We start from the raw sequence: 11,496 nt of genomic DNA on the forward strand, positions 1-11,496 counted from the left end.
TGCATTGTGATGAGCTGATCTGGAACTGCCACTGGCTGACGGTTGCCCCTGAATGTCCTACCTGCTGTGGACAGGTGGTTCCCAAGCTGGGCTTCAGGGATCCTCTGGGGGTGACACAGGGGTTGCTGAAAAATAATCCACAACTGCTTTTTTTTATTCTTATATAATGTAGACGTATTATTATTTTACGTATTAAAATGGTGTCCATGCCTGCAGAATGGGTTTACCCACTTGAATGATTTCATCTGATAATTCCTCTAAATTGAATTATCTTCCATCTCATTCTTTGGCCTTTATTTATGTATTTCCTTGATGTTCTGCTCATATGCAATCATTTTGTGGTCACTTAGACTCTGATCTGTCTTTAGTGATGCAGGCAGTAAAGCTAATTCTACCACTGCAGCCTTCATTAAGAGTAGAAAAACATACAAAATACACTAGGTAGTTACATTAAATAATTTAAGTCGTGCTTTTCACATTAAACTAGTTGTATTTAACTTTAAAAACTGACAGGTTAATTGTGACACATGTATGGGATATCGGCCTAGATTTGAATTTAACATATCGGTCGCTAGGGGGCAGTGTAGCCTCTACAAAGCATTTATAGACGCTCTTGAGAGCGGAAGCTGTTTCTCGTTGGTCAAAGCAACATGGTTTCGCCCTACAGGCAATGTGATTGTAAACAAGCGGAGCACCTGTTTCATGATAGATACTGTTTTACTTATACTTATTAATTGAAACCCAGCCGCTTCTGTTATCAAAGCATAATGGCTCTCAGGCTGTGCGCTCGGGTTTTCAGAGACTCTGCCATCTTGTCCAAACGGCTCGTTGTCTCTGCTCGGCAGGAAAGTGCGTCATGGTTTCTCACAGCGGGTCAGTCACGTAAAGGTTATTGTACTGCTGTTTTCATTTTCATTTATAGCAACATTTTTTAAAGCATGTGATTAATGCAACGTGGAAATGTCTGATATTTACTTCAGTAGCGTACAATGACAGATCTGAAACAAGCTAACATGTGGCAATACGTGAATGCTAATGCTAGTATGCTGCTTTTAATTAGCTTCGTTAACGACTCTAACGATGTCACTTTATTTTCACACATGACTCATATACGAAGAGAAATGATGTGATTTCCCCATCAGTGGTTTCCCAAAGCTGCTGATTGAGCCGGAAAAGACAACGCCCCCATCAATAAAAACACCAGTCATTCATGTTTGCAATAACATATCTGTATTCAACTTAACGCTCTGTTTATACTTGGTACTCTCTTGTTAACTTTTGGTATATTTAAAAACCTCCTGCCCTAAAAGATTCGCCACAATCTTCAAAACTGAGTTTTGATACTACAATGCTCAGAGTTTCAGATCAACAAATCATGGTCCAGATATGAATGTCTTTTATTCTGATTTAAAATGGAGAAGACCAACACACTTTTTCCACATTTCTCCTTGATGAAATAGTCTGTTTATTGATATCCAAAAACGCTAAAGAAAGGCAACTGGACTTGTGAGTTTCTTGAAGACGTATTGCCACTCATCCACGTAGCTTCTTCAGTTCAAAACTGAAGAGGAAATTCTACAAGACCAGTTACCTTCCTTTAGCGTTTTTGAATATACCATAACCTGGACGACTAAGAACCTTCCCAGACATCCATTCATTGAGTGACTAATTGTTTTTACCAGTAGTTTGAACTACTGATATTGACATTAGGGTTCTCACTGACTGACCGTTCAACAAGCTGAATCGAATTCAAAATGCACGGCTGGGGGTCCAGTTAGTGCTAGACAAGGGTGTCAGAGCTGACAGTTAACAAGTAACATCTGATTAAAATTTGACACACATAATGTAAGATGAGGAACACTTACAGTAGTTTTATGATTACTAAGTTGGGCCAATCGGCTTAGCTAACCGCTGTATGAGAAGTGATGAAATTAAACAAAACCACAAAGTTCAAAAGGCACACAGAAGGCACATCTCGTTTTTCATCTTCGTCTTATCTGAACATTTCAGTACACAAATGGTTCATCATCCTAGACTCTAGTCAAATATAGACTACTGCCACCTGCTGGTGTGAAGAGTTATTTCCTTTCTCATAGGTGCAGAACAAACTGTGTCTGCTCCTTTGTGGTGTGTTCAAGTCCAACTTTTTGGTCCAAATACAGGCGATGTGAGGTGATGTCACAGTCGGCCTTCACTCACCTTAATTGAATTAAAGCCATCTAGAAGAAGACAATTACGTAACTCCTCCACATTACTGAAAGTTGCTCCATAGCACTATTAGTGGCCAAATACTCCACAGGATACCTTTAATGGGTGACAGCATAAAACACTTCTGCGATTCCCGCAGAACTACTTAGTTGGAATAACATGTTTCTGTGATTACATTTATTCAATGCTTTATTTTTACGAGAAACATCATTCAGTTGTATCGTATTAACATCCAAGCAATGTGATCAGTCATTAACTGTAGCCCTGCTGGCAGCAAAGTGATGGAGATGTTGATGTCTTAACAGGAAATTCTGCCTGCAGCCGAGGAGGGAGGAACGGATTTATCTTCACTCCTGCTTGTTTTATTGCATCAGAGGCATTTCTCCACGGACTGATGAAAGGGAGACCGGCAGAGGCAGACGGCAACATTCATCGCCTTCGAGCCTCAGTTCCACCAGACAGGGGTAACCAGACCACTGCCTCAGAGATTTACATCTTTAAATTCGAGACTTTTTCCAAAATCTGCAGACGTCATCCTGCCACCACTCTGATGTTCTGACTCATTTTATTGCTGATGTCACGTTTATTGTCTGCCTAATGATGGATTTTGTGTCTTTTTTTTTTTTTTTCAGGTGAACAATTAAATTTATTAGTAAGAGATCCAGATCAGCCAGATAACCCAAAGGTTTTGAAAGTGGCTGTAATAGGTGCACCAAATGCTGGGAAATCCACGTTATCCAATCAGCTCCTTGGCACAAAGGTCTTTGTCTCTCTTTTACGCCTGCATGCTATATTGTACATATATCTGTGCTAGAGTGGAGGTGGTGTTGCTCACTTTGTAATGTAATTTCTTAAAGGTGTTTGCTGTGTCCAAGAAAGTGCACACTACACGTTCACGTACACTGGGGGTCCTGACCGAGCATGACACACAGATAGTAAGAACATTTTCATATTCCTCCTCTTATATTTGAATAGTACCACTCAAAAGCAAAACGCCTTCATCAATAAATATGTGTGTATTTTTTCGTAGATTTTGCTCGACACTCCTGGTCTCACCACCCCATCTAAGGTCAAAAGGTGCCTTTCTTGTTTAGATATTTGTTATTATAAAGTCGCAGTCTCCATGTAGGTTTATTGCCCAGTGGATTATATGAATAGACCTTCTGTCTTCGCAGACACCAGCTGGAGAAGTCTTTGCTTGTGGATCCCTGGATCACTGTCAAAGAAGCTGACATAAGTATGACATATTTACTCTGAGCTAGTTTTCTTTCTGATACTTTGTGATGATTCAACAAGGACAGTGGACTGCAGAAGTGAGTTTGAAGGGCTTGTGTTTATTTCCAGTGGTAGTTATGGTGGACGTGTCAGACAGATGGATGTGCAGCAGTCTTGACTTTGAGGTGCTGAAATGCCTGGCCCAGAACACGAGTATCCCAGCGATACTAGTTCTCAATAAGGTACTATTTTCCAGAATAATCTGTTCTGTTTACACTATCATCAACCAACATTCACTTAGACAGAAACTAAAAGGTGGTAAGCAGTTGGAATGACAAATAAATTGATCTAGATGTAGATATTCCTTGTGTGAGCAGCTCACATTGGAAGCATTTCTTTGAAATATCTGGACAAGATTGTTTTCTGACAAAAACACACTGTGTATTCAGTATATTTTCTCATTGTCATCAAATTGCATGAAATGGCCAAAATCAATTATTAGCCTCTTTCATGGTAGTTTCCAACTTCCCCAAAACAGACTGTGGCACTCAGCTCGAAGTCCGCTGGCTCCTAAATCTTTAATAATGGATCACAAATATCAAGGTTGATATTTAAAAAAGGGGCGGCACAGTGGCCTGGTGGCTGGCACTGTTACCTCACAGTAAGAAGGTTCCGGGTTCGAATCCAGGACGACTGGGCCTTTCTGTGCGGAGTTTGCATGTTCTCCCTGTGTCTGCGTGGGTTCTCTCCGGGTACTCCGGCTTCCTCCCACCGTCCAAAGACATGCTGGTTAGGTTCATTGGTGATTCTAAATTGGTCATAGGTGTGAGTGTGAATGATTGTCTGTATCTCCGTGTTAGCCCTGTGATAGACTGGAGACCTGTCCAGGGTGTACCCCGCCTCTTGCCCTGTGACAGCTGGGATAGGCTCCAGCCCCCCCCCCCACTACTCTTCACAGGACAGATATTTAAAAAGGCCAAAATCATTTCACTGGAGAAACTCTAACAGGAGAAAAATATTTGTTTGGTACTGCTTTTAGACTGGACTCGCTGATGTTTTTTGACTTAATATCTTATGGATACTTCTTTGTGTGGTCTTTTCTTGTGGTTCATTGACAGCAATGAAACATATAGAATAGGGGCAGCCTTTTCTTGAACACTACACCCTAACGTTCAAATAAATGTGTGTGCTCTCACCTGTACTGATGAGCTTTACAAGTGCCTGCTTTAATCTTTCGCCGTCAAGGTGGACCTGGTGAAGGCTAAGGACAGGCTGCTTGACATCGTGGCACAGCTGACATGTGGAATAGTAAATGGACGCAAAATACGGGTCAGGTCAGTGATCAAGCCTCCGTGGGCTGAAAAGAGGTCAGAGAGGGTTTCAGAGTTACCGTCCGATGGCGACGGCGCTGAGCTCAAGTCCATGCTGAGCAAAGAGCAGCTGATGACACTGAGGAAACAGCAGGGCTGGCCCCACTTCAAAGATGTCTTCATGATGTCCTCTGTGGACACGGAGGATGTAGAGACACTAAAGGTAAATATTTGATGGTCACGACCAGAAGAAGTGTGACGTTCAGTGCATCTGTTATGTCACACACTATGTCAACACTGAAAGCTGAAATAAAAAATATATAAATAATATGAATAATATAAAACCCAAGACAAATCAAGAAATTGTATATAATAATAGATTTTACCTATGTTTTATTTTTAGACTAAGCTTTTTAGCTTAGACTTAGTTTTGTATTTCTATCTCTTCATGTAGAGCTACTTTATGGCGGCGGCTAAGCCAGGGCCGTGGCAGTATCACAGTGAGGTCCTGACTGACCAGAGTCCAGAGGAAGTCTGCACCAACATCATCAGGGAGAAGCTCCTGGACTATCTGCCCCAGGAAGTGCCCTATTCAATGACACAGGTGACTAATGAACCAGTTCTACTGGGGCACTCTTCACTCACATGTGATGATAAGTTGACAGTATACTGGCTACAGTCTTACTGCATTGCTTACGTGGCATAGTTAACACCCTCTAAATGAAGGCCCCGTTCAGACTTTGCATTAACATCTGATCTGGGCAGTCCAAACGGTTAGCTTAGAGTACCTGCGTTCATACCGGCATTGAAATGCATCTCCACATGTGTCACCAGCAGGCACTCCAGATCTGATCTCAGTCTTACACTCTGTATACCAATAAACACCAACATCATTTGTGACTCAGTAGAATATTGTGTTTCTAATTAATCTCTCCCACCTCACTGGGGAAATGATAAATATTTTGGAACAAGTTGTGAAGTCATTCTGATATAAAGTGTTCAGTTATTATTTATTTGTGATCTCTGCCCTGGTTAGTTATTTTAGAGATCTGCACAAAGCACAGATTAGAAATGAACTTCAATACGCACCGTGCTGTGCTGTTCGAAGCAGTGACTAATAAAGACTCAGGTCATTATTGAGGCAATAAGTAACCTAACTACACATATGTCCTTCATCAAATCATTATGATTGCATCAATAATTAACTGCATGCTGATACGTGTTTAATGACAGAATCACACCCAGTGTCCTCGTATTCAATTATTTCATTAGTTATTACATGTTTAGATTTATTTATCATTTAGTTAGATAACAGCTACAAGGACAGAATCTGTCATCTGGAAGGCATCTTTGCACCAAGTAAAAAATGTGAAATATAGCAATGAATGTGGACGTCAACTCAGCAGCTATTCATTTTAAACCCAGTGTTTCTAACATAAAAAATATTTCTGTTTCCAGTCTATTGAACTCTGGCAAGATGGAGAAAATGGTGAACTTCATATTTCCGTGAAACTTTACACCTTGAAAGACTCTCACATGGTAAGAGCTCGCACACATTTACAATGAAGCTTTTCTTATTTTGACATTAGAAGGTCAAAACTTTAATTTGTCTACCAATATGTTAAGTGCAGACACACAAAGCTCTTCTTTCCTTTTTTTTTTTTGGTTTGTTTGTTTGATTGTCAAAGCTTTTCTTCTATGACCGACACCTGTGGCCTCTCTGATGGCTTCTAAAATGTATTTGCCATTCTCCCATACCTCCAGGTTGCCTTTTCCTTGTGTTTTAGCTCCTAAATATTTGAGCAGCCTTTCTGAAGCCATTCATATTTGATGACAAAAGAATATCTAAAGCAACATCTGTGGTTGCTGAAACGTTTCAAGGCCGGTGACCTCCAAGAGGAATCACTCAGGCCGTTCTTCAGCTCTCACACACAGTGACGGCACATGTGTGTGTTAAACAGACATCGAATTTCATCTATTGTATGAACTCTTCCCAATTCAAAGCTAGTGTGCCTTTGCATATATTAAAAAACGTATTTATATTTTTGACAGTTTAGGCTTTAAGGTGAGACAAACCTAGAGAATACACTGGCACTTTCTTTTCATATGAATCATCGGTGTAACAAAATGCATAATGGAACATTTTTAATTAAAACGCGTCATCTTTGCCAAGCTATTCTTGTCCTGTAGACACAGCTAAGATTTATTTAACAGTCTTGGGTGTTTTATCACATAAAGGTAACAGGGCACCGTCTCTTAAAATAAAGCATATCATAAACGGCTAAATGTTCTGTGGGGCCTGACGTCGCTGTTATTCCTCTGGTCTGTAGAAGATGGTGATCGGCCTGGCCGGCCAGACGATAGAACGGATCGCCCGTGAGGCGAGCGAGGACCTGAGCCGAGTCTACCTGAGGGACGTAAGGCTGAGGCTCTCAGCCAAGCTCAAAAAGTGAAGAGGACGGAAGGACTTTCGTTGGGAAATCCTGAAGATGTGGAAACAGATCCTGGTGGATTTTCAGTGACACTTCTTGTATTTTTCCTCTGCAGAGGACAGGGCTTTAGCGGAATGAGGGATAAGGTCTCCTCATGAGTCTGACGTGCAGAGCTGTGAGGTGGCATATACCATAAATCCACAGCCCCAGAACTCCCACTCACCTGGAACTTCTTTTAGGAGGAGAAATCGTGCTCTAAGTTAAGACTTTTGCATCATCTGTCTTTATGCTGCCGCAGCATATGCTCATGTGGACATTATTAAAGCTTTTATTGTGGAGATGTTACATACAAGGAGCCACAACTTCATAGAATTCAGAATATTTATTCCTCTTATAGATATCATTGTTGGTTAAACACATCTTACTCAATTTGCAGAATAAACTAATGCATTATTGACTGTTATTGAGCAGTGGCATATTTCAAGTGGCAAACATGACACATACTCTCATCAGATGGATGTTTTGACACGAGTGAGACGGCGCGTTCATGGCTGAGCAGGTCTGGCGAGCCGTGAAAAGGCCGATGGTTTATCTTTGGCTCTCAGAGCTTTTTAGTTGGCGGGCGCCTCGTGCAAACACTGAAGATAAACTGAAGCGGGACCTGCACAGTCATGTTCACTCAAATGTCCCCGATGTACCGTCCAACCCTGCTCCCCCAACTCCCACATCACTTTAGCCTTCTCCTCTGCCTTTGAAGCGTAGCCATCCGTCCCTGCGACTATCACTTTTTGTTCTGCTGCTGCTTTCTTCCCTTTTTTCCCTCTCTCCTCCTTCCTTCCCTCCCTCCCTCCCTTTGCTTTTTTGGCTCTTATAAAGCCGAACTCAAGCCCCCAAGGCCTGAATTGTCTCCCTAATGGATGGCAAAATGGAGCACTAACCTGATGCTAAAATGGGTCAGATAATGGTGATTAGATTCATTCCTGCTGCCTGTGAGTTAACTCGGCGGTTACTCTATCCGGGGCGTCTTGATGAATAACCAGCTAGTGGCCTAAAGCAATCGAGGGAGGGAGGGAGGGAGGGAGGGAGGGACGGGGGGGGGGGGGGGGGGGGGGGGGGAGAGGCCTTGAATGTCTCACAGAAGCTGCGTCAGCCCCCAGAGCTCTCGCTGCTCTCTACGACGGCTGCTTCCCAGTGATTAGACAAGCCGGTTGCACAGCAGAGATCGCCACTCAGACAAGCCAACTGCAGCTTGAACACACTAAAGCTGATGTACGTCAGCCAGCACATTAAACTAATCCTTCGGACGCACCTTATTCACAGCGCATATACCCTCCTTTAATTTAGTTTTTACCAAAAAATAATGAGATACACACTTGAGAACTATTAGCTTTATTTCACATGCATTTCAATAGTGTGATTAAGTAAAAAAAATAAACAATCCAGAAGCACATGAGTAAACACGTCAGTCACCAGCGTCTCCTCCTCCTCCTCGCTCGTCCTCCCGGTCTAGACGACAGTGAGCGAAGGCCGTATAACCCTTACCATTACTAAAACTCAGTAATGGTAACGGTTTGACGGCCCCCCTCTACAGTGTGTTCAGCCCTCAGTGAGTCAGCCGGTAGCGCCGGAGGGGGGATGTAACCCTGGATAGTACATCATCTATACTGTAGTGTCTCTATAATAAACTTACAGTATAAGATGATATCCTGTCCAGGGAACAAGACATTACCGTGAGCAGAGGTCCCGCTGTGTTTGTAATCTGTGAGACAAAGGAAGACGCCACTTTAGCAAAGCTTGAAAAAGTGAAGAATATTAAATAAACAAGTATTTAAACATTGTAAAGAGAAATCCCACCTGTCCGTCACATGCTCACCTCTCTGTGTGCAGCGGTATCTCCTTCTCAACATGTTTTTGTTCTGCTACGTGTCCACGTCTGGTTCAGGGTCTCCTAACTGGTGTCCTGCTGGGCTCTGGCACTTAAAGACCCCTCTAGCTCATTAGCATACTGCGATGACATCTGGGGTGGACTTTTTTCTTATCTGCTCCTAACCTGATTGCCCCTGTCCAGTCTGGGCCCACACCCTTACTACACCCGGCTGGACTTTGCAGAAGAGTTACACGTGAACCCCAGTTTTATTTGCGCTGCATATACTGCACACTGAGTTAAAGCATTTGTGTAATTCACAGGGAAATTGCTCAGTGCTTTCAATAGTTTATTATATCGAGCTCCAAATATTTCTTCTTCTCCCAAATGTTCCTCCATCTCGCTGTGAGTTTTGACCTTTCTTGCTCATACACGTCTAATTAAAGGAGCCCAGCAGCCAGCCAAAACAGGGTCTATTAAAAAAAAAAAAAAAAAGCAGGGAGCTTTATTTCACACTGGGGTAATAAATCTAATGTTCTCCATCTCTTCATTTCTCCGACTCTCACAGGCTTTGGATTTATGTGCGATGGTTTCATGGATTGGAATTTAATACTACGATATGTCAGCTGATGTCATGTTATCTGACTTATTAAACGCAGTGTATTTCTTTTTCATACGCTCAGCTAGATTGCAGGATACGGAGAGCCGAGGTGTGTTTTTTCTTTTATATATATATATATATATATATATATATATATATATTTTTTATTTTTTTTATTTTATTAGACGTGTTGCATCAGATTCACAGCATCAAATTACGTCTGGGCCGTGGCAGGCCGGGTTACCTGCTGTGGTTTGTCTTTAATCCCTGACAGTTTGTCTGCACCCTTCAACTGTAGGTTTTTGAGGAGAAAGGGAGTCTCGTTGAGGGGTTTAGTTCCCCCACCTTCTTAGAAACGTGGAAGTCAAAATCCAAAATGGCTCCGAAAGCTTGTTCAGCTGTAAATGAACACATGTAGTGCAGGAACAAGAAAACAATTTGGCCACATCTTTGTCAGGCGTAGTGACTCCTCAGAATACTGTCACGTTCATTTATCACAGTTACACATACATACCTGTCATTTTTAATATTATTAACTAAATCCAATAAATTTCATTTGGGTTGCTATGCAGAAGCTTAGCGTGAACTTCACCATGTTCTATAGGAATCGCCAGAGTTAGGTGGGACATGACTGTTTGCCCTGGTAACACGCTGCTTAGTAAGGGTGTGGGATCTGGTTGGGGGTGTGAGAGGTCCTGCTGCGGCGGCAGATAAAGGTGGACGTAGGACTATCGGGGTGGTTTGGTTTGTCTCCAGCTCTTTATCTGCCACAGAAATGCTCGGACTCCTTTTACGACTCTCATTTGGCATTCATAGATAAGTTTTTTTATTCTTCAGTGCCTGTGAGGACAACGCGAAGGCCGCTGCCATTGGTCAGTAATCAGGGAAACTTGCTGGAGATTTGCCTAAACTCTTACGTGAAAGGGAATAAAAGGTTTTCTCTTTTATATAAACGGTTAAATATTAAATCTATTACATCATGTAGTTGCTCCTCTATCCTCCACGTGTTTCTCACCCATTCTCCTCACCCCTGACTGTGCACCCAAACCCCACTGGTTCATATCAGAGAAAAAACAGATGCAACACTGGGGATATAATTATTTAATACAAGCTCAATTATTTACAATAAGGGAAAAAGGAAAATGACAGATTGTGAGTATTTTGTATTATATAACGGCTGGTATGTCTGGAGACATTCAGGTTATGGTGTATCTAAACAAGCAAACCAGACACTGCAATTTCCCCATTGTGGGACAAATAAAGGTTTTCTTATTCTTATCCAAGAGAACTCAAACTAGTCCAGTTACCTTTGATTCAACCTTGTTTTTAAAGAGATTACCACTACTGGTTCAGTGAATGTGAGCTATTTATTGTTTTTAAAAGTGGCAAGGCTCCACATGGCAGCCAACAGCTTTGTGAACCAGTTTGGGCCATGTCCAGTGAGTTATTTGATTCTTCTAGAAAATTAAGCAGTTGTGGGCAGCGCAGTGGTGGTTAGCACTGATGCCTCACGGCAAGAAGGTTCCAGGTTCAAATCCATGGGCCGACTGGGCCTTTCTGTGTGGAGTTTTCATGTTCTCCCTGTGTCTGCGTGGGTTCTCTCCAGGTACTCCAGCTTCCTCCCACCGTCCAAAGACATGCTGGTTAGGTTAATTGGTGAATCTAAATTGGCCGTAGGTGTGAATTGTTGTCCGTCTGTCTGTCTGTGTTAGCCCTGTGATAGACTGGTGACTTGTCTAGGGTGTACCCGTCTCGCCTGATGACAGCTGGGATAGGCGCTTACAAGCGCTTACAGAAGATGAATGAAGATGAATGAATTAAGCAGTTGTTCATTAGATGACATCAAAATACATTTTGCCTATAGAG

The 11,496-nt window shown here is 42.2% G+C and overlaps 1 protein-coding gene and 1 long non-coding RNA gene across 3 annotated transcripts; one reads left to right on the plus strand and one right to left on the minus strand.

Moving 5' to 3' along the window:
• Window positions 1-441: 441 nt before the first annotated feature.
• eral1 (Era-like 12S mitochondrial rRNA chaperone 1) lies at window positions 442-7,938 on the plus strand. 2 transcript variants are annotated; one of them, XM_084564076.1, is made up of 11 exons: window positions 442-888; window positions 2,514-2,672; window positions 2,841-2,968; window positions 3,066-3,143; window positions 3,239-3,285; window positions 3,384-3,445; window positions 3,553-3,665; window positions 4,669-4,956; window positions 5,188-5,337; window positions 6,192-6,272; window positions 7,064-7,938. In XM_084564076.1, the coding sequence occupies exons 1-11, from the start codon at window positions 768-770 to the stop codon at window positions 7,184-7,186; spliced, it is 1,350 nt and encodes a 449-aa protein (XP_084420202.1). In that variant the 5' UTR covers window positions 442-767; the 3' UTR covers window positions 7,187-7,938. The 2 variants fall into 2 exon arrangements, with proteins under 2 accessions (XP_084420202.1, XP_084420203.1); XM_084564077.1 differs by having other exon boundaries at window positions 444-873.
• A 600-nt stretch (window positions 7,939-8,538) lies between these two features.
• LOC311503002 lies at window positions 8,539-9,689 on the minus strand. Its single transcript, XR_014699569.1, has 2 exons — window positions 9,039-9,689; window positions 8,539-8,924 (listed from the first exon to the last, which is right to left on the minus strand). It is a non-coding gene; the product is annotated as an uncharacterized lncRNA (long non-coding RNA).
• Window positions 9,690-11,496: the final 1,807 nt, after the last annotated feature.

The sequence above is a fragment of the Chelon labrosus genome (genome assembly GCF_963514085.1).
Source record: "Chelon labrosus genome assembly, chromosome: 17".
Taxonomy (NCBI): Eukaryota; Metazoa; Chordata; class Actinopteri; order Mugiliformes; family Mugilidae; genus Chelon; species Chelon labrosus.